The 22,299-nt window shown below is 45.3% G+C and overlaps 1 protein-coding gene and 1 long non-coding RNA gene across 34 annotated transcripts in view; one reads left to right on the forward strand and one right to left on the reverse strand.

The window, feature by feature from the left end:
- Window positions 1–22,299, reverse strand: part of DST (dystonin) — a 440,189-nt gene that overhangs the window by 336,598 nt on the left and 81,292 nt on the right. For 22 of the 32 annotated variants that reach the window (XR_011430068.1, XR_011430067.1, XR_011430066.1 and 19 more), the window contains exon 4: window positions 6,971–7,178. Coding sequence is in view for 29 of the 32 variants with exons in the window: in XM_023624291.2 (XP_023480059.1) it covers window positions 6,971–7,178 (208 nt within the window). In the remaining 3 variants the exon portion in view is untranslated. Of the gene's footprint in view, window positions 1–416; window positions 1,061–6,970; window positions 7,179–7,338; window positions 7,878–22,299 lie in introns of those variants that run through there. The other 10 variants (XM_023624293.2, XM_070245729.1, XM_023624292.2 and 7 more) reach the window with 5 other exon arrangements.
- LOC138919666 (uncharacterized) lies at window positions 289–13,907 on the forward strand. 2 transcript variants are annotated; one of them, XR_011430083.1, is made up of 3 exons: window positions 296–477; window positions 7,052–8,019; window positions 12,928–13,907. It is a non-coding gene; the product is annotated as an uncharacterized lncRNA (long non-coding RNA). The 2 variants fall into 2 exon arrangements; XR_011430082.1 differs by lacking the exon at window positions 12,928–13,907 and having other exon boundaries at window positions 289–477; window positions 7,052–9,956.

A 22,299-nucleotide genomic window follows, 5' to 3' on the forward strand; every position in this document is an offset into this window, starting at 1 on the left:
CCCAAGAACCTTTTTTATAGGGTTAACCAATACCCCAGGCCAAGCAAGAGCAGCAGTGCCTTAGCAACCCCTCGGAGAATTCACCGGTACCCAGCCTCCCAGGAAGAATTATGATTATGCGTAGTGCTTATGAGCTTTTACAGGGGAGAGAAAACACGATGTGCTTCTTGGAAACCAAACCACTTCCCCCCACTCTACCGCCCGTCCAAGGGTGTCTCCAGATCGTCGCCCACCCCACCACCCTCCCTGCGTTGCGGGTACTGAATGCCATCCACAAAGACCTGGTCCATTCCCAAGATTGGTCCAGACACCTGTTTACTTGAGCCCTAGCAGCGGCGGCTCTGGCTAAGCAAAGGTAACGGTCACCCCGCTGGTGCGTGCCAAGCCCCGCAGCCTGAGCGCAGGGGACCACATACCTTTGTACCTCTCCAGGACATCCTCGTAGGCCTGGAGGTACTCCTGCTCCTCCACGTACAGGTAAGCGGCTGGGGAGAGGTACCCCGCCATGCCCAAGTTGATCTAAGCGATGACAGGCCAATTCCCCTCTCCCCTTCGGAACCCGGGGGCAGGATGGTAGTCAGCAAGACGCAGCCTCGGGAACTGGAGAAGCGGAAGGAGCAGCAGGCTGGGGAGAGCGTGGCGCCGGGGCGAGCGTGGCGCCGGGGCGTAGAGCCGGCGGAGGGGGCGGCGGGCGCCGGAGCCGGCAGAGGAAACGCCCAAGCCCCCTGGCGGAGCGCGGGGGCCGGCCGCCCGGCTCCTGGGCAGCCAGAGACCCGCTCGGGTTTCAGCAGCGGCAAATCTCGGCGGGCCCGGGGGCGGCGACCAGCAGCGCCACGCCACGCGGAGGAGCCGGGAGCTGGGCGGGGACGGGCAGGGGGTGGCCGGCGCACGGACCCTCTGCGGCCCACGCGGCCGCCCCCCAGGCCCTGCGCGGGGCGCCTGCTCCGGGCCGGACCCCGGCGGCGGCGGCGGCGGTACGGGAGGACGGGCGCGCTGCCTCCGCCCGGGATGCTGCGCGGCGCATCTGCGGCATTTCCTGGCCGCCGCGCCGCAGACACTCGCCCGCGCCCCCGGAGAGAGGGAGGGAGGAGGGAGCAGGGCGGAAGGGAGGGGGCGAGCGCGGCGGTCAGCGCCCCCGCTGGCGCGGCTCCGACCCCGGCGCCTCTCGGCCCCGCCCTTCCAGGCAAAGCCAAGGTGCCCCGGACCCCCTCCCCCGGCCGGCCCACCACGGTTGATCCCGCGGCCAAGCACGCCCACCCCCCGGACGCTGGCCGGCGGGCCCCGGATCCCCGAGAGCAAGGTTGCTATTTGGGACCCACAACAGGTGCCTGGGAAACAAAGCCGCGGACCTTGGCCACCGGCGTGCGCAGCCCCTTGCTGAGGGGCCTGCGGCTCTCCCCGGGGAAAGTGTGGCGGGGAGGAGAGGGGGAAATACTTTTTTCCACCCGGCTTATGGCACAGAATGATTCAGGTCACTCTGTGACCGCGCAGGGCGGGAAGGGCACGGGGGTCCATGCCCAGGGCAGGTCCCGGGGGCGGGGCGGGGCGGCCTCTGCAGGTGGCCCCGCGCATCAGGGCCTGACAGCCGAGACGCGCCTGCGCGTGCGCGCCCGGCGCCCCGCAGCGGCCAGAGGACCAGCCGGCGGTCCCTCCCTTCCGCCCCCCAGAGCCAGCCTGTGCATCTGCTGCTGCGCTCCGCGCCCTCAGCCCCTGTCCCTTCATAACACCCCCAGCTTTGTCACCTCCCTCCTTCTCGCTACCCACTGTTCACTCCACACAGTGAACTTGAGTAAAATGGATACAATTCCCTTAATTTTGACATACCATATACTGCTAAAGTGGGTGAGTTTCGGGGTCCACTGGAGGAACCAGTTGGAACCCACGCAAGTAAATGGATGTGTTTAAGAGTACTGACTGAAGTCTTGGATGGAATCCTGGCTCCCTACTAACTGTGACACTGCCAAGTTACTTATCCTCTCTGAGCCTCTCTCCATCAGTAAATAGGGACGATGATAGTGCCCACCTGATAAAGTTGTGACGTTAAATCGCTCTGTAAGTGTTGGCTATTATCATTATTAGATAAACCAGTTCATTGTTGGCCGTCTGACTTATGACAACTTCCCCTCCTGCCCACGTCTTCCCTCCCTATTTCCTTCTTTCACAGTACTGCCCTTTTGTCCTTGACGTTTTCTCTTTCTTTTTCGGTGTTGTGAATCTGGACCATTTTCCCTGAACTCTTAGATGGGGATGAGTACTCTTGGAAAAAACCTTACTTGAGTTTGAATTGGAGAGCTTTACTTTTCCTCAGCAACTGGCCCACTTTTGTTAATCCAAACAAAGCAAGACCACGTCTCCTTTTCCATCCTGACCACTGGCTTATAATCTGAGTTTGATCCTATGTCCCACTAAGCCTTTAGGATCGCTAGGGTTTTCTTGCAACTTGGCATGCCTTTATGTACACGTTAGTTCATGAAGTAACAAACACGTATCCTATGGAACACCCTGAAATGAAAGGGTTAGCAATTAGATCTCTTGAGAGTCCTTCCATTTACAGACCTCACATGTGCAGACATAGATCTCTCAAAACTGTCTTGTCTTCCTCACAATGAGTAAGGTCATTAAGAGCATAGTCTGAGTCTTCATCAGAGACTGACACCCAAGAGCACCCAGCTTTAAGAATATAAGCAAGGCACACTTAAGTGATTTTAACTGTCCATTTAAGAAGCCAGTCAAAATGAACAGAAGCAGCATTTGGGATTGTCTGTAAAAGCAAACTTTGCCCCGGGGCCGGACCTGTGGCCAAGTGGTTAAGTTTGCGCACTCCACTGCAGAGGCCCAGGGTTTCGCCGGTTCAGATCCTGGGTGCAGATATGGCACCGCTCATCAGGCCACATTCAGGCGGCATCCCACGTGCTACAACTAGAAGGACCCACAACTAATATATACAACTATGTACCAGGGGGCTGTGAGGAGAAAAAGGAAAAATAAAATCTTTTAAAAAAGAAACAAAAACAAAAAAACAGACTTTGCCCCATGCATTCTTGAAATGGTAATATCGGGTCAGTCTGTTAATCATAATAGTGTATTCCATAGGGAAGCAGCAAAAGGACAGCAGTTAAGAGCTTGGCCTCCAGAGTCGAGACTGCCTGAATTCAGGCCCCAGCTCCACCACTTCCTAGCTGTCTGACCTCGGCAAGAGTCACCCTCTGAAAAATGGAGAAAATAATAGTACCTACTTCATAGGATTGTTGGGAGGCCTAACGGAGATGACACACTGAGTGCTCACAGGAGCATCTGGCCATCAGTACACTATTATTTATAGAGCATTTTCCATGTGCCACGGAATCTGCAAAATGTTTTGCATTCACTACTTTATTGAATCACCACAACCATGAGCGTTTGATAGAGAAAATGAAGCTGAGGGAAGTTCAGTCAATTGTCTGAGAAAACACAACTGCTGAGTGATAGAGGGGGAATTAAAATCCACGTTTGCCTGAGTCCAGAGTCTGACTCTGCTTAGATCCTTCAATTCCAGCTTCAAAGAATTCAGATGAGACAAAAATTCCTATTTTAAAATAGCACTGTCACTGACCAACCACGTACCTTTACAGGCACTTCAAGACTGAAGGACCCAGCTTACAACATTCTGTAGCTAAGAACGACAGATCTGTATTGTTCTTAGGTAGAGGGCATTTATACAATGGGTATTCCAAAGCCCCTTTCCTTACATTTTCTCATTTTCCTCTCACACGGACCCCGAGAGACAGGAAGGTATATTTTATAGTCTCAGATTTTCAAATAAAGAAACTACTATAAATGCAAAAGCACTTTTAAAAATATAACGTGTCAGACATGTGACACCATCCCACTAAGACTTTCTGAAATGTAAATCTAATGATGTCATTGCACTGCTTAAAAACCTTCCAGTGATTCCTCCACTTACAGCATAAAGAGTCGGGTCTCCTTAGAATTTCACGCAAGCACCTTGACAGTTTCTCTCTTCCCCACCAAATCCCATGCTTAGGTACCCACGTTACTTGCAGTTCCAATTTAAACACACTCCCTACCTTTGTTCTCGTAGTTCCATCCCTCTGAAGTGGCCTTCCCTTTCACCCTAATTCCATCAAGCTCTTTAAATCTCACCTCAAGTGGTGCTCCCCCTCAGAAACCTTTCGGGAACCTCCCACGCCTCCCCTCTCCATCCAAGTTAATTAGCCTCTCCTCTGGGTTTTTCATATTAGGTCCTTACAGCCATTACGACGAATCTCTCACACCGTGTTGCAACTGTCCAACAACACATCCATATTTCTCATAGTAGACTATGGCTTCTTCAGAGGCAGAACTGTGTGCTTTTCTTCATTTTATTCCAGGGGCTCAGTAAATATTTATTAAATATGAATGAATTAAGGTATCCCACAGACCATAGGGTCTTTTTTGACTCTTGATATTTTCATATTCAATTCTATCTTTATGACTTTTAAAACGAATAAAAATATTAAACTTTCAACTCTTCTATTACTAAGTAATGAACACTATGGACATCCTCACACTATTTCTAACCTCACCCAATCTCTTAATAAATTCAGAGAAGGGGTAAATTTCAGGCAGAGTGTGAAAATGTGTAACAAAATAAGAAGTCAAAATTTTAATGGTCTGTTTTCAAACTAGCCACAGCACAGAATTCCCTCAGATATCGTTCCCTTATCCTTACACTGGGTGATCAGTAGCCAATTTAATATATAATATATCTGAATCTCAAATTTAGCCACATTATGATTAAGCAGATATTTGATATTTGTGGACCAGCCCCTGAATCTATGCTCCATGTATGATTATGTATTATGATTTGTGTAGCTAACAGCCAATTTACCAACATTTATTTAAAACACAGTGGTACACTTCCATACTGGGGCTGCTTATACTGTTTATTGTTTTGTTCTGTTTTTGAAGAATTAGTGGAATCCTAAGAGTATGTGACTTTGAGCTCTCCAGTGCATCAACTGCCAGCAACTTCACAGCTATCCCCACAGATCACTCAGCAAACGTTTTACAATGAATAAGACATGGCCCCTGCCCTCACACAGTGCCAGTCCACTAATACAAGCATCTGCTGGCCCAGCGCACCCCACTAGAACCCCTAGTTCTTCCGTTTCTTTGCCACCTACAGTGTACACTGACGATGACTACTACGAACGTCTCATGACTTCCCGCCTAATAGAGTCTTTCCCAATTTCTAGAATTTCATCCCCTCTGACAAATATCTGCCCTGTCCTTCTCTCATAACCCCTTCCTTCATGACCAAAAGCAAAATATCCATCTCGGCCACCACCATCAAAATTCTCAGGCCAGATGCATCTTCCACCTTCCATAAAAATGCACAGAATACAGGCATCTTGTCTTAGGCCCCAGGGTCTCCACGAAGCCCCAACAACTTCTCACACACCCTCCTTTCCCCTGTCTTCCCTTTCTGCTGAGCCAAATGTCTGATATGGCGCTGTCTCCTCCTCTCCCTGTGCCTCAGACCTGCTTGGGAGTGGGGGGAGCTGGTTCTCAACAGGGCCAGGAGTCAGGCCTCAGTGACTAAACACTTTTTGGTACTTGAGCAGAGGAGGGTGGTGAGAGGCAGGGCTGCCCTGGTTGCACTTGGCTCCCAAACAGCCTGCCTTCTCCACCCTCTGTTTCTGGCTGAAATCATCCTCATCTATCCTCCTCCTCCTCACTGCTCCACCCCTCCTCTTCAAAGGCCTGGGTGAGACCAGCCAGCATCGCACAACAGAAGCCAGAGGAAGCTCAAGGCTGTTGCCCCAGAAACCCAGACTACAGAATGGCTGGCTAGGCGCTGTTTGTTTTTCCCGTAATCAGAAAATCCCATAGGGGGGACTCTAGGGGGACTCTCAGCTGCCATAGTGGCTGGGATCTGGGCTAGTCCCCTCCAGCCCCCTAGAGGGAGAATAAGTGCCAACTTTGCATTATAGTGGGAGGCAGAAGAAACTGAGGGGGAGGGGACCCCAGAGTTGAGAGTTGGGAGGAGAGGGGAGGAAAGGAGGCCTGATCAGCTGGCTGCAACCCAGAAACCAACTCGGGAAAGCACCTGGCCTTTGGCCTTTGCAAGAGAACCCCAAGGCCTTACACCATTCTACCCCATTACCATTTCAGAGAAATGAAAAAATTATTGAGGGAGTGGAGAGACAACCACCCCAGGAAGCACCTCTCCTGCACAGAACACATACACACAAACCACACGGGCACCGCAAGGCAGGAGGATTGATTTCCACTGTGTTCTCAGCTTTCAGCCAGGTAAAACAAGCCATCACTTCTGGTTTGACTTTTAGGGCCAATGGAAGAGAACACCAGTAACACAGAACAGAAACATTGGCACCTCCCATATATTAATTAGTCAGGAATGCATAATGGCTAAACCTGAAAAGCACTAGGGACAGAAAGCTGCTATGGACACATGATGCTGGCAGAGATGCTACATTAAATAAAAGGAATGGCATCCAAGATGCTGGAATAGCCTTGCAATCCTGGGTACCAAAACCCAGGAATCTACCCCAGTTCAATCTGCACAGCTCAGTGCCCCTGGGAAAAAATGAAAATGAAGGCTGCTCTCTCGCAGCTTCCGGCAAATACAGTAGGAATCACTGGAGTTAATACTTTCAGATTGTTACAGTGGCTGCCGCACGTATATAGGAAAGTTTAATGCAGATGTCTGTAAATATCTCCTTGCATTTCAAAGATATCGATTCATCCAACCAGAAGAGAGGGCCAAACAGCTTAGTCACCAGCAGGCTGGGCAAATCGCTCTCTCGAAAAATCAGGGCATAAAGTAAACATGGTCATCCTCCTCCCCCACCTAGAGCACAAATCTTGTCCGGTGCATCAGCGCCCAGATATGGCCCCCGGGGAGCAGACGGGTGAATTTCCGCAACTCTCCACCCAGCTCCATCCCCTTGCCGGATGCTCTTACCTGCTATTCTAAGCACTGCCCTCTCCGCGGGGTCCAGCACCGAGCCCCCGTGAATCTTTCTTTTTGATCTCTCATGTTTAGGCAAATTCCAGGGTAAGGTGTCTCCCGGAGCTGGAGATGCCGAGCCAGATTTCTGGCTGAAATCATCCTCATCGGAAAAATCCGCAGAGGAAGACATGGAGCAGCGATAGGACGCGTTCCCGGAACTCTACAGAGGATGACACAGAAAAAAGCATTAACAGCCAAACACTCACAGAGGCTCATCGATTTCAACAGCCCCCTCCCCTGCCCCCAAACTGAGTCAGGCATCCTGCACCATCCTCTACGCCGAGCAGATACACAAACAAGAAATGAAACACGGAGCTCACCATCTTTTCTTGGCCGCGTCTCCGACAGGAGAAACAATACTCAGGCAGTCCCAATACATGAACGATTTGCACAGAAGTGTGTGGCCTGCGGTCCGGCCACCAGCTCACAAATGACTGACCCAACAATGAAGCCAGAATCAACAGTCTTCCTGTTACAAATCTATAGTATTTGGCTCCCCCATCAGGACAGGAGAGACATTTTCCATTGCTGGACTGCTGGTTAATTCATTAATGCAACTCACTCAAAGTTTCAAAAACAAAGCACAAACGCAGGATGTTGAGTCCCCGGTCCTTTCCGTTTCAAGTCGCCTCACCACTGGAGTCTCCTTTCTGACCAGTTTTGAGCCCTTATCCTCTTTATTTAATTTTCTTCATGAGACTAAAGCAGGTTCCCAGAAAACAGCTAGGAGGGAGGAAGGGCCGATTCTGAGAAGAGCCTTTTCTTAAGACTGGGAGAACACAAAAGACTGTTTTCAAAAGCCTCAGGCAGCTCCAATAAACAAACATCTGAACTCAGCGTAGAGTTCTTGAGATAATTTAAACTTCGAGCAAAGTAACAGCTGCCAATAATGGAAATGAGAATGATGCAGCGCAGTGACAGGAAACAGCCCTTCTCGGCTCCTGGTCATTACTCAGGGAAATGAGAAACCTGATGCTTTCACCAGAGCACTCTGCCTGAAGGTTAGTCCTCCCCTCGTGCACCAGGAGCAGATCTGCAGGGTCATATCCTGCATAAAAGGGTTGTATCTTCCATACAGGGAAAAGGCACAAGATGTTAATTCCTTCCTTCCTTTATTGGGCTACGTTTGTGATTATTTAAAGAGCCACCAGCTCAGGATCGAAACAAGGATGCTGACTCTGTGCTATGAACAGGGTTGTAAAGAAAATAAAGTATCAAAGGGAAATTTTCACTTTCCCCTTTAGAATTCCACTTTGCTGAGGCTCCAGGTGAAGGTGCAAAACTGGTGTAACTCGAATTCTCTAATTGTAACTTGCAGCAACAGATTCCTAAGACAAGTAGCAGGCGGGACGCAGTGAGGCATGCTCCAATTTGAGCAAAAACACTGGAGTGCTCACAAAAGCAGTGGCAACTGCAGCAAAAACAGGTTGTGTGAGCAACATCCCCAAGCAATCGCCCAGGGCATGTGAAATAAACTACAAGGGAATCAGGACGAGGACCTCGCCTCGGTCTTTCCAGGCACGTAGCTCACATGGTCAACACCATCATTTTAAGAGTATACATAATATTCCCCACAAAGTAAAGCATGTACGATTTATCTGTAGCTCTATTCTTTCCCCCAAAAAAAGCAGTCTTTCATTTTCTTTTACATGAAATTTCATCACCTTGGCTAATTTCATTTACTTATTTAGATTTCATATGTTTTCCTAGTGGCAATAATGCAGTAGGCAAACTTGAGGCAAATAAATAAATAAAATTGATTTTCTGTGTCGTAGCTAGAGTCCATGGAGAGTTGTGAGTGGCATTAAGTCAGTCACAGAATGCTATTATCAACCTAATTTATTTTCCATGCTTTTCTGAAAATTCAGCTTGAGCTCTCAGAGGTTGTGGTGTTGGCTGGATCCGTCAAAAAGGGTGACATTCGTAAAGACTTTCAAAAGGATATTGGGTTTCTTTGGTTGCCTGCTGTCTTCCTTAAAACAGCTTCCTACCTGTCCTTACTTAAGGTCATCCTTTATCCGTGAGATTCTATTTCTTGTCGTTGCCTGCACTGTTTCAGTGAGTACAGTAATTTGATTGTTTATCTTTACAGACAGACTTGGGGAATAACTGTTAAAGAACTGCTCCTTTCCAAAAACCACTGGTTATTGATTTCTGTAGAGTAAATTTTTTTAATGGCCAGAGTCTCAGCTGATTGAACAGCAAAATGTGATTTATGCCATGACATAAACACCATTAATCACATGCAACCAGATGGGAACAGTTACTACCCCCGGACCCAAGGGTGCTGACGGGTGCAGCCTCTGATCTGATGGTGTCATGGGTAAACAGACAAGAAAGAAAAGGAAGAAAAGACAATCAGCAACCCCTCTTTCAGCAATACATCATAGGGAAATATAGACACACACGCAGACCCAAGGAAACCCTACCTATTTCCATATGGTAAAGTCTCTCCCAGGCTACATGAGTCAAGGATTTTAACAATTAAAGTATTAGATTTTTTTAACACAATAATTTTCAGAAACACTTTTAAAATATATAAGGAAAACTATATAAAATTAGGGCCCATTTGAACCTTGAAAATTGAGATTGGATTTAAGCGAAGCTGCGTCAGAGCTGATCGATCCTCTAAAACCATTATATTCTTTATTGATCTGAAATGACTTGCCGATTCATGTCCCTGTCTTACGGGTTGGGGGAAGGGTGTAAGAGCACAGTTCTCTTTTCTGTGGGAAGAAGCAAACATTCTCTGACCAGAAGTCCAGGGCCTAACCTTTGATGTGGGGCTTGGACGGTCAGACAGAGGAAGAGGGCTCGTGTGACCAAGGTCCTAACTCTTGCTCTACTCTTGTGGCCTAAGCTTTGATTCCTGTTAAAATACAAGTATCTGTGACATCAATTAGGGACTGGTTAAATAAATTACAGTATATTCATCCAATGGCCTACTCTGTGGCAATTAAACAAAAATGTTCTTGATCTACATTTAGCAAAGTGGAAAGAATTCATATAGAATGAGTCCTTAAGAAAATGTGTGCATTTATGTGTGTGTGTGAAGATGGACAAACAGAGAGATGATGGATAAATAAGTAGACAGTTAATAGGTAGATAAGTAACTATTTATCAAAATGTAAACAGTGGTTATCTCTGAGTGATGACTAATATGATGAACAGATTTGATTTTATTCCTTATGTTTTAACCTAAAACAAATACACAAAAATATTACTAAAGAAAAAAGATACTATGTGAAGGGTCAGAGAAAATCTCAAAGGCCCTAGAAGGAAACAACTATTTAAGCCAGTGCTTTTAACAGTTCAGGGCTCACAGACACCCTTGAAAAGTCAATGAAGTCTACGGAAACCTCTCTCCAGAACAAAGCACCATAAGCTGACAGACGCAAACTTTGCATATGATTTTATGGGATTCCCTGACCCACCGACCTCAGGTTAAGAACCCAATTTACACCATCATCTGTCATCACCATGTGGCATGCGTGTTGAGAACAAGAGAAACAAGAAAGAGCTGTGGAGTACGTGGAAAGAGCAGAGAGAGCAATCAGGGCGGTAAAGACAAGGTTGGCCTAGGGTCAGAATATTTTTAACATTTGGCCTTTTTTTTTAAAATAAAGGACCATAAGCCACCTCTGGACTGACGTTGGATCTCTACAACCAAAAGCACACTAGGTTGCAAGAAACCAAAAAACCCTGTACTGTGTCTTATTACAACCTAGTTATTATGGCAGTTTTAACAAGTGAATTAATCACCAAAAGCCTTAAAATGACTTTCCTAATAGGCAGTTCATTCATATTGTATAAACAACCCAAATCTCCTCAAGCCAGGATAATTACATCATGCCACATTTTTAGAAGGGGAACTAAACAATAACTTCTCTAATTGAAACCCCGGTGGGGGATCTGAGATAAGTACAAGGGAACTGCCTACGTTGGAAGCTGCCCAGCTGTAGCACCCTGATCTGCAGGAAAGTGCCAGGATATTGTCCCTGCACAAGGCATTCTCTCAATGCAAGGGAGAAACAAGGGCAGAGATAAGGGTTTGCAAAATAGCTAGACTTTTAGGATCCCAGAGACTGGGGAGGTAACTTTCACAAACTTCTACACTTACGATTTAGGCACATTTCTATAAGTATATTTCCAAAAGTTTGAAAAACAATTTTTTTACAAAGCACATGAGGAAACAATTAGACAAATCCCGATTGTGGGGAATTCTACAAGATAATTATTACACTCTTCAAAAAAGGTCAATGTCATGAAACACACAAAAAAGCAGGGACTCTTCTATATTTAAAAAGACAAAAGAAGCGTAACAACAAAGTCATGAACCTTGGTTGGATTCGCGTTTGTTGTGTTTTGGGGGGTGTTTTTAAGCTAAAAAGACATCTTAGGGACAATTGGGAAAATGTGAACATGGGTCATGGACTGTTTATTAGATGATACAGTCAGCCCTCCATATCTGCAGTTCTGCATCGACGGATTCAACCAACCACTGATAGAAAGGCCTACGATGGTTGTGTCTGTACTGAACATGTACAGGCTTTTTTCTTGTCCATATTCCCGAAACAATACAGTATAACAACAATTTATATAGCATTGACATTGTGTTACATTTACATTGTATTAGGTACTATAAGTAACTTAGATTTTGGTTCTGGAACCAATCCCCCACAGATACCGAGGGACGACTATATTAGGAAATTATTGTTAATTTTCTAAAGTGTGATAATGGTACTGTGTTTATGTAGGAAAGTGTCCTTAATCTAAGAGACGCAGGCTGATGAAAGTCATGATATGTGCATTTATTTTCAACTGTTTCAACAAAAACAGAGAGCATTAGTAAATGTGGCAATAGGTTAACAATAAGTATTCACTGTACTACTCTTTCAACTTTTCTGTAAATTTGAATATTTTCAAAAGGAAGTGTTGGCGGGAAACACACAGCAAGGCCTTTTTCAGTTTTTTTAAGTGTTGCTTAGTCTATTCTCACGAGATCAAGATCCCTGGGCTGCAACTACACAGTGATAGCATCCGTCTAAGTCGTTTCTGGTAGCATGTTTTCATATCCACTTAGAGATGCACTGACACAGTGGCCTCTGTCAACAACACGCCAGAGAGAGGCGATCTGCTTGCCCCAGTCCTAAGCATGGTTTTAGACGGAAGGGTATAAAAAATACCCTGTAATTCATTTAATACACAGTCTGTTGAACACGAAGTTGGTTCACTATCATATAATTTCTTATATTTTATATAAATAAAAAAAGACATCAAAATTTAGAAAAAGTAAACATGCAGTTTTGTTTAAAATCCCCTTCATTAGATAAGTACAAACACTGACTTCTTACATATTGTACAAAAATACACGGTATGGCCCAAGACTCTCCTTATATACTAGTTCTTTATTTGGAAATAAGTTAAAAAGCCAGGGGATATTATCTGATTTTAGAGATCCCACGGAAAATGATCTCTACCACAAATAAATAGAGAAGAAAACAGTTAATGAAAATGTAAGAAAGAGTTGTTTAATTCTTTAAAGACAAAATGAGTTAGGGTAAACTTTGGGGACCATGCGCTTGTTTTACTTTAAAAGTTTTTTAAAACTAGTTGAACAATTCAATACTGTCTCATTAAATAAATAGCTCTTAATTAGCCTCTCAACTGGAAACCACCTTAAAACAGTAAAAGTAGGGGGGCTTCTGAGTTGGTGAGACCTCAACTGGCTCTCCCTCTCCTTTTAAGGGAGATTTGTGGGAGCCCTTAGCTCAGAGAGGAGGAAGAGCCTGGGTGGAACTAGAGAGGAAAAGGAGCTCAGCGGGAGGGGAAGCTGGAAGGTTCTTGGATCTGAATCAAGGGAGGAGGCTTTGGGCAAAGAGTTAAGCAAGTCAAACGTTTCTTTCTAGGTGTAGAAGCCAGTTCATCAGCCCGTGAAAGAAGACCACTGACATTCAGGACGCAAACTCTTCCTAGGGCATAAAGATTGTGCTTGGTTCGTGTTCTGTGGTATTACATTTCTGGGGAAACTGAGCTTGCTGAGGGCACACAGGAAGGAGGAAAGTGCCGACATCATTCTCCTCTATCTGTGTCAGAAGGTCTACAAGGTAAGTATCAAAGATTCACTTCCAGGAGGAGCACGGCTTCAGATTCTATGCAGTCTTCAGATTCTATGAGTCTTGGCTCAACACTAAGACATTCTGCGAGACTTCCTTCCTTTCAGTTTAACCAGCATGTTCTAACTATACGCATCATTTCTTGAGGGACTGTAGTCAGAGCCTGGACTAAGCATTTTCACTCACTGTCTTATTTAATACTCACTGTAACCCAATAAGGAAACGATGCTTAGGGAGGTTAAGCAATCTTTCCACAGTCATTCTGTGAGTACAAGGTGGAGCCAGGATTTCCATCCTTTTGACTCCAAAGCCTGTGCGCTCAAACATGTGTTAAGTGCTCTAAGATGTGGTCTCAGGCCCTCGGAGGAACATGTAACTTGCTCATAGCCCTCAAAGATCTTACCATGAACATACTAGAGAGTCCAAAAGGATTAAACTTGTTCTATGTTCGGTACTGGGCCCAAAGTGTGGAAATGACAGGAGACGAATGTCAGTTCACAACAAAGAAAAACCAGCCAAAAATATACAGCTACTCAAAAGTGGAAAGGACTGCTTTGTGTGGTAGTGAACACCTCCCTACACCAAGGGAGCAAGGCTTCGCTGAGTGGAATGCTGAATTTACTCTCTGGTCTCTTCCAACTGTAGGACTCTTTGGTCACATGTGCTCTGGCACCTCCATAAATCCTCTCCCCAAATAGATTACAAATAAAAGAAAATCTATGTTAGGTATCAAAATACCAAATTTTTCCAAAACAATAAAAATCTTTCAAAAATAGCACAGACATCTTTTTTTTTTTTGCAAGTCCAGCTTAATTCAATCATATTAAAATCATAGAGATATCAAAACTAGTTTGCATTTGAGCATCTGCAAACAGTCTTTCCAAACTGAAGAAGGACATTTTAAATAATTTGCCTAAAAGAAAAGCAAACACAACTCTGAAAATAGCCCCCCAAACCAGAAACCCATTAGGAAGACAAGCTCAAACACTGCAAACATTTCTTTAATTAGAGAATCTTAATCTTATAATTTAAAGGAATGTTTATTTATATCAACCAATTAAAAATATGTCTTAAGCACCCATAGGCTTCTGCCTTGGAGGAGTTTAACATCTAACTGGGAGAGTGGAGATGATAAAATAGCCAACTTATAATTAAATATTATCATCTTATCATTATGTATTAAGCTGAAAATATTTCTTCCAGTGGAATAATATTAGTATATACATAAAATATGGTTTAGAGTATAAAGCCAATTAGGAGGGAGAGGCTGACTCAGAAAATAGCCTGGAACATCTACATTCCCTTTAGAAGCCAGGATGGAGATAGAGGTGTTCCCCATCACCTTTACTCTTCCAAGAGTGTCCTACCTAAGTTATAAACTGCTGATAGAGCCATCCTGTAGGTGCACTGTGGTTGGCCAACCCATTTTTAAAAACTAATTAATGGCAAACATTATATCTGGGAAATTTTGCATGAAAATTCAGATGTGGAACATTGGGTCTATTCGTAGTTTCCCCTTTGTAGAAAGGACCTGTGTTTTCCAGTCTGACACAGCCCTTACCTGGCCTGGTTTATTCCTTTATGATGCCTGGCCCCTGGAGGTAAATGAGTTTGGGGCCCCTGGCATAAATTAAGAGATGGGTGACATTGTTGCCTTCAGAGAGTAAAGCAATGACACAGCGGAAAAAGTAGGGATAATGATAATCAATAAAAAGGGGATGACAGTTTAAAAAATAAGGAGAAGAAAACTGAAGAGGGGGAGATAAAACAAAACAAAGAAGACTACCAAAATATCTCATTTAAATTAGTGTCAAACAGAAACAGGTGACGCCAGGTTCCTACTGATGTCCAAGTGCTAATGTCATTCTGCTCCATCTCCAAGAACCCTGGTTAACATTTCAAATGACCAAGAAATGGAACCAAACTGAATGACTCAGCAAATCCTGGCTCATGATCCCCAGGAATCTGGCTAGATCACCTTCCCACCTCCACTGCTGTAACTCCTGCTGTCGTTTGCTCCTGCCCCTACCTATGGTCAACCCTGCTCCCCACATTTCTCCTACCCTTGTCTAGGTCATGGAAGAAGCTTCGATGCCAAGTATTTCAGAGAGCCAGGATATGGCTCTGACTTCACCCATGTGGGGACCAAAGGTATAAACACAGGATATTTGCAGAGACCAAACTCCAACTACCATCTATGCTGCTGTCTAGTCATAAAATTAAAGATATGTGCACGTCATGCCAAAGATTGAATGTTAGGTAAAAGCTACATGACCTTGGGAAAACTTGGCCTCTCTGGACTTTGGTTTTCTCCTCTGAGAAATGGGAAACATAACGGCACATAAGACATAGGGTTGTTGTAGCGGAGTAAATCATAATTGAAAAGTGTTAAGGGCAATGCCCTACATGTAGAAAGAGTTAAGCAAATTTTAGCACTAACTGATGCTACCTACTCACACTTGTGTGACACAGGGGTAGATGACTAACTCCAGTTGAGCCCATATGATTGTCATTCCAGGAAATTTGAAACAACAAACAGAGACACAGAGACTGGAAGTTATTGGAATTAGGTCCATTCATAGCAGCTCTCAGGGGACAAGGTCAGGTAGCTCCCATCTCTCTCCTTCCCAAGCTTGGATATCGAACCTTCAATTCTTTGGGATACCCTTGTATCTTTCAAATACACTCCTCTTTCTTTTTTTCTTTTAAATTCAGTTGTTTTTTTTTCTTTTAAATTCATTGCCTCCATTGTTGGAGATAAGAACAAAAACTTAGACAAACATGTTATATGAAAAAAGCAATTATATTCAATTCTTCCCTATTGAAACATAAGCAGGGTTACATCTTTATACCTTCATTTTCATTACCTGTCTTCATTAATGAGACTTCAGAAAATTGCTTTTGATAATAGCTTTTACATAGTTATTCTCTCACTTCAGTTACTACTTCAATTAAGTGGAAGAATTACTTTTTCGTTAAATAAAAGCTTTTATTACTGCACTGAAGCCCAGTCCATGAAGCTTTATGTGCCTGGCACTTCCCTTTCCCCCTTCTGAGGAAAACAGGGCTTGTTCCACACGCGTTAAGTGAAAATAACCCTGCTACCATAAGACGTACCTGAATGGGACCAGGGGCCAGTGCCGGCACACAAGGAGGTCCACTGCCTCTGAGCTTGTTTGGCAGAAAACTCTGCCCAACTGGGATGCTGCATACCAGATGGTGGCCTCCCCTCTGGGAATAAATGCTAAGTGCATTCCAAATGCCTTTCACTAATATTTGTGTTTTCCCTAAGATGTTCTGTACATTCCAGTCTTAGAACACTTGAGATCCATCCATAACAACTATGTGGCCCAAAGCCCCTGCGTCTACACCAAGGGCTACCTTGGGTTTCACTTTGTCTTTGTAATAACATCTCTCTTTCAGAAGGGGCCCGTCCCTTCCCTGCCATATCCCCAGGGGAAGCTCGGTGCCAGGGCAGGAAGCAGAAACAGCCAGCAAGCATACTTGGCTTTTATTTTCCACAAACCTAAATCTGTTGAGGCTAAGGTTATAGAAAAGGGAGAGGGCTCTGAGAAAAAGACTTTCCCCAGCCCAAAAAGAGGCCCCCTTGGGTTAGAGGGAGCCTCTGTGGATGCTACAGCCGGAGACCCCTTGAATCCCAGAAGAAAACTCAGAGAGAGATGGCTTCCAGGTGTGTCTAGGGGGATAGACCACATGGTTAGCCTTCCCAAAAATCTCTGTGTCCTGGGAAGGACCCAGAAGCAGCGTGAAGGGCCCTATGGGGGCAGTCACAGGGGTGTGCCAGCATAACCTGGAGGCACAAATGTTCCCTCCTATTCTCTGACACTTTAGTGTCTTATAAGATCCTAGCACCTTAATACAACTCCGAGATAGAGGAAGTGGGGAGCACCGGGCCCAGCAAAATCAGAACTGGGAGTCAGACCTAAGCTGAGATGAAAAATAAATAAGTAAAGTGAGATATCTTACACCAGAGATTACAGACCAAGATTCCCACTCGCGTGTGGGCAGGGACTGTTTGTTTACTTCAAAATCCCTGTTCTCAGGAGCCGACCCCTGATGACTGTGGAATGAATCCACTGGCTTGGCCGCTTGGCTTCAGCAGCTGGGGCCCGTCTAAGTAGAGATTCAGAGAGGAAGCCCTGCCAACTAGAGCTAGAAACGGCCTGAGTACTGCCCATCTGTCTGTCTCTCACACATACAGCCCACCAACAAGAGCACCACGGTAGCTACGTCCTCCTACGTCTCCTTCCTCCTCCAGCACCGTTTTTCATTTTAAGGCTACTTTGAATCACTCTAGAACCAGAGAAGAAGGGAATGTATTTGCTTGCTGGCTTATTGCCACCTTATTCCAAAATGGGTATTAAGGTAACTAATAAGAAGACAGTAGGGAGAGGGGAGAAGGATGTTGAGACCTATGACTATCTAACCAGTACCCCAGAATGAGACATGGGAAAAGCATAAGGTGCTGTGACAGCAGAGGTGGAAGTGGCAGCGGATGTGGCCGAGAAGCAGATGGCAGGTGGAGAGCATGGAGAGCTTTGCATGCAATGCAAGAGCTTGGACTTCATCTTGTAGGAGCCGGATTGTTGCTGAAGGGTTATAAGTAGTTTGCCCTGATAGACAAGTGACTCTGACAGCCACGGAGAGAATGGACTGGAGAGAGGTCAACCTCAGACAAGACTGGTTGGCAGTTATTGTAATAGTCCAGCAAATGACTACAGCCTGAACTAAATCACAGATATTAGGGATGGAAGGGAGAGAATGAATGTGAGAAATATCTAGAGACTAGAAAGAGAGAAGGCAAGAGGAAGGCTGGGCTGTGGCTAATAAAGAAGGTAAGAGAGTTTATCTAGAAGGAGTGAGAAGAAGGCTGGAAGTCAGACATCAGTGTTAAGAGTGGGGAACCTGAGAAGGGCCGTAGAAAAATGGGTGGGTTCCAGACAAGTCATACAAGAAGGCCTAAGATGTCCAGTCTCTCTGATAAGCCTCCGAGTATGTGGTGCCTCAGGCTGTTTAAGGTAAAACACTGGCTAGTCACCAACCTCTAAGAGACCTGCATTTCCCTCCAACTTCCACCCCAGCCTCCTGGAGCTGCAGTGAGTGACCTCGAAACCAGCCTCAAGAGAAGCTGCAGCCGGTCAGTGTCATGTGAGGGTGCGCTGAGATGGTAGCACCCCGGACCAAAGCGGTACTGAGCCTCTCCGTCCTTCATTCGTCCATTTTCTCATACACAGAGAGAATAAGTGTGGATAAGCCATCTTGTTCATTGTCCCCTTTCACATAGGAGTTGTTCTGAAGAACATAACAGACAGGCCATTAGCACGTGTTTCTTGTAACATTTTATGAGTCATGATATTATGCTCCTTAAAAACACAAAAATAGCAATGCTCATATTTTTATACTTCTAATTGTCTATAACAGGCAAATAGGTAAACTCTTTCCACTGCACTCGTAAAACAAATTCACTCATTCCTTCCCAGTGCCCACAGCGGGCTCTCGTATCAGTCATGACCCTGTGCCGTGGCTCTGCAGACCCACCCTCTCCTCCTTAGTCACACTGCACACTTAGGATTTGTGGGAATTCCAATCCCCTGACCTTCCCCCGCCTCCCAGCTGCACACTTGACCCTGAAATATTGCTTGAGGATTTTTTTCTCCTCCCTTTCTCAACTGGTACTTTCCCAACCAGCCTGATAGCTTCCTCCAACAGTAACATAAAACCTTGAAGAATTTTTTGAAACGTATATCCATGTCCAGAAAACAATATGATGAATTCTATCCAACACACACACACACACACACACACACATCATGGAATAAACGAATAGCTGTTTCCTTGTGCCCCGCTGCATTTCCTCCTGAACTGGTCCTGTGTCTGTCCCCACCGCACAGGAACCAGCTGCAAAGTCAGCAGGTAAAGAATCCAGGCACCTTCAAAATTCTTTTCAATGAAAACCATTATTTATTGGTGTGATGGCTAATTTTATGTGTCAACTTGGCTAGGCCATGGCACCTAGGTTTTGGCAAAACATCAGTCTACATGTTGCTGTGAAGGTGTTTTTTTAGATGTGATTTCGAATAAAACAGATTACCCTTCATAGTGTGGGTGGGCCTCGTCCAAGCAGTTGAAGGCCTTTAGAGCAAAGACTAAGGTTTCCTGAAGAAGGAGGAATTTCCCTCATGACCGTAACACAGCAAACCTACCTGAGTTTTCAGACTGATGTCCTGTGGAATTCAGACTCAAGACTGCAACATCAACTCTTACCTGAATTTCTAGCCTGCTGCCCTGCCCTACAGATTTGGATTTGCCAGCCCCACAATTGCATGAGCCAATTCCTTAAAATAAGTTTGTGTGTGTGTGTGTATGTAGTACTGGTTCTGTTTCTCTGGAGAACCCTGCCATAACCAGCTCCAACAATACTTTTATAAGCTTTATGACTCAACTTTATGCATCGGGGAAGTAGCAACACCTGCTATCATTCACATTTTACCGTTTTAACTATTAAAACTATTTTAAGTATTTAGACTATGCTGGACTTTTCTGGGCTGAGTTAGGAGGCCACAGTGTTTCTGCCAGCTCCATTCTTCACCACCCATCCTACCATCAGGAAGTCATTTGACTTGTCCATATTCAAGACGTGGATAACCAACATACGTGGCTGGGCGTTATACAGCACTGAAATGAGATAATGTGTGTAAACAGCCAATGTGATGCCCGCCCAGCACATAATACTCAATACGTTTCTATAGCATTTCTTTCTAAGACAAAGAAGATAAAATGGAAATCAGGTAAAAAAGTACTTATATTTTAGTTACATTACCAAAAAGTATATCATTTAGAGGGCTTGAAAGCATTTTTTCACCTCCTTTCACATCACCCACATGCTGATGCCTAAAATTCCAGTAATAAAGATTCATTTTTTTCTGTTTAAAGCTTTTTATTTCTAATCAAGCTTCTCACAGATAGAAAACATTACATGAGCTCAGTCATTTAAACTTTAGTGTGAATAAAGGCATCATACTACATCCTGACAAAATGTTCCGATGAAAGGAGGAGGGAGCACTGAGGATCCTAGAAGCAGAGCAAGAGAAACCTTGCCTCTCTCTCAGCTTTTCCTGGAGCCAGTTCCGACCATCACAGAGACGAGATGCAAGGAGCCAAGCGAATCTCCATACTACAAGAAACACGGCCTGGCCCTGAATCAGCATACTAATCAAGAGAAACACTGCCTGGCATGCATGTCGTAATTGAAACGTGACAACCCACTCCTCTTCCCCTAGTTCAGAGCACAGGCTCATCAGGACCGCTCCGGGCGAGTCATCCAGACAGACGGCCTTCTTCTCACCTGCCTTCCTGATTCTCCTGGGAGAACATAATCTTTCAGGTGATCTGATGGAGTCAGAAGATCTGCTCTGAAAACTGGTGCCACACCGTCTGAAATCCTCCCAATAGAGATTCACTCGTCAGTCATCCTCTCCCTGTGACAGGCTTGTAAATGCACATACTCGCAGGAGGGATAATAAAACATGTAAAGGCATCCTAAGCTATCAGTAACTTATCAGGCAGTTTCCTCCAAAAAGGGATGGGGTGGATCACCTGAAAGCAATCAAACCAAGCAGGGGAAAAAGGCAGAGAGGTGAAGAAGAGTGAGATTGTCCAGCACTTTATAAATTCTTTGCCTCACCAGAATTAAGCAGGAGGCCCACACATCACGGCTTCCATTCGCAGTTCTGCCACTTGAGCTACGTTGCCTTGTTGCAAGTCATAAGTCATAACTTCCATGACCCTGGGATTCCTCGTCTACAAATGGGTGTGATACCTACCTCTCAAAGTTGTTCTATAAGGGTCACATTTTCAAGGCACTTGGAACCAAATCTAGCACCCAGGATGACACCCTCAACGGCAGCTGTCATTTTTAAAAAGCTGGGCCAAAAATGTCAATTTTGAGTATTCATAGCTGTGTAGCCTTAGGGAAATTTCTAAGCCACTGGGAGCTTTTTGGTGCCATCGTCTGCTGCACAGAGAGAACTTAATTCAATTGGATTGCTGAAACCATTAGACGTGATAACATAAAGCGCACAGTAGACACTGAATAAATGAGAGCTCTGCTGCTCTTACGCCCAATCACATTCTCTCCCTGTCCCTCCACAGTCTGTGCCCCACACAGACGGTAGAGAGAGTCTAAAAGCACAAAAAAGAGTACGCCGTGCCGGTGCTCAGAACCTTCCAGCCCTCAGGCTAAAACCCAAAGCCCGCACTATGGCCGGCAAGGCCTTATGATCTGTCTTCAGATTTCTGCTCAGATGTCACCTTTAAAGAAAGTTCCTCCCGAACAACCTTATATAACATTACCCTCACTCCCCACCATGATTCCATACCCCTTAACCCGCTTCAGTTTTCCCCAAGGCCCTCATTGCCACTGACATGTTATATATTCACTTGTTACTCTGTGCGTTGTCTGTCTCCTCCACTGGAAATTAAGCTCCAGGAGTACAGGGATGTTGTCTTGTTCGTGATTGTCTCCCCGGTTCCAACCACAGCGACAAACCCACAGTCAGGCACTCAGTAAATATTTGTGGAACGGAAAAATGAACAGTGAATGAATTCTGCCAAAGCATCTGTACTGCCTACCACACAGTAAGTACTCAGTAAATACCGATTTCCTTCAGCAAATATCAGTTCCTTCTGAATTCTCCTCCTTCCCCCACCATCCCTGCCTGTTATACTGGCCCCGAAGCTGGTCTTGGAAAAAGAGATTTAAAGCATAACATCCCATGACCCACAGAAAAACTTTCCTAACCAGACACCAGAAATGAAACTGTTCTCAGCCAGCTAAGTGGGGCAAGAACAGAGAACTGAGGTTAGACGGGGCCCTGGAGTCTGGCAGGGCAAGGTGCCTCCTGGCCTGGCTTCACCATCTACTAGCTGTGCAACTGTGCACAAGCTTTGGTTCTCTAACCCACAAAGAAAACCTACCTCCTAGGGTTGCTCTTAGGGTTAAGTGAGCTAATGCCTGCTGCCCAGCACAGTGCCTGGCTCAGAAGGCCTTAAGAAATGCCAGCTACCATTACTATCATTAGTCAGCAACAATAAAATTGCCATTGACGTGAAACATCTGTGTGTCTCTATAACTTCTCTTCTTGC

This window comes from Equus caballus, chromosome 20 (assembly GCF_041296265.1).
Source record: "Equus caballus isolate H_3958 breed thoroughbred chromosome 20, TB-T2T, whole genome shotgun sequence".
NCBI lineage: Eukaryota > Metazoa > Chordata > Mammalia > Perissodactyla > Equidae > Equus > Equus caballus.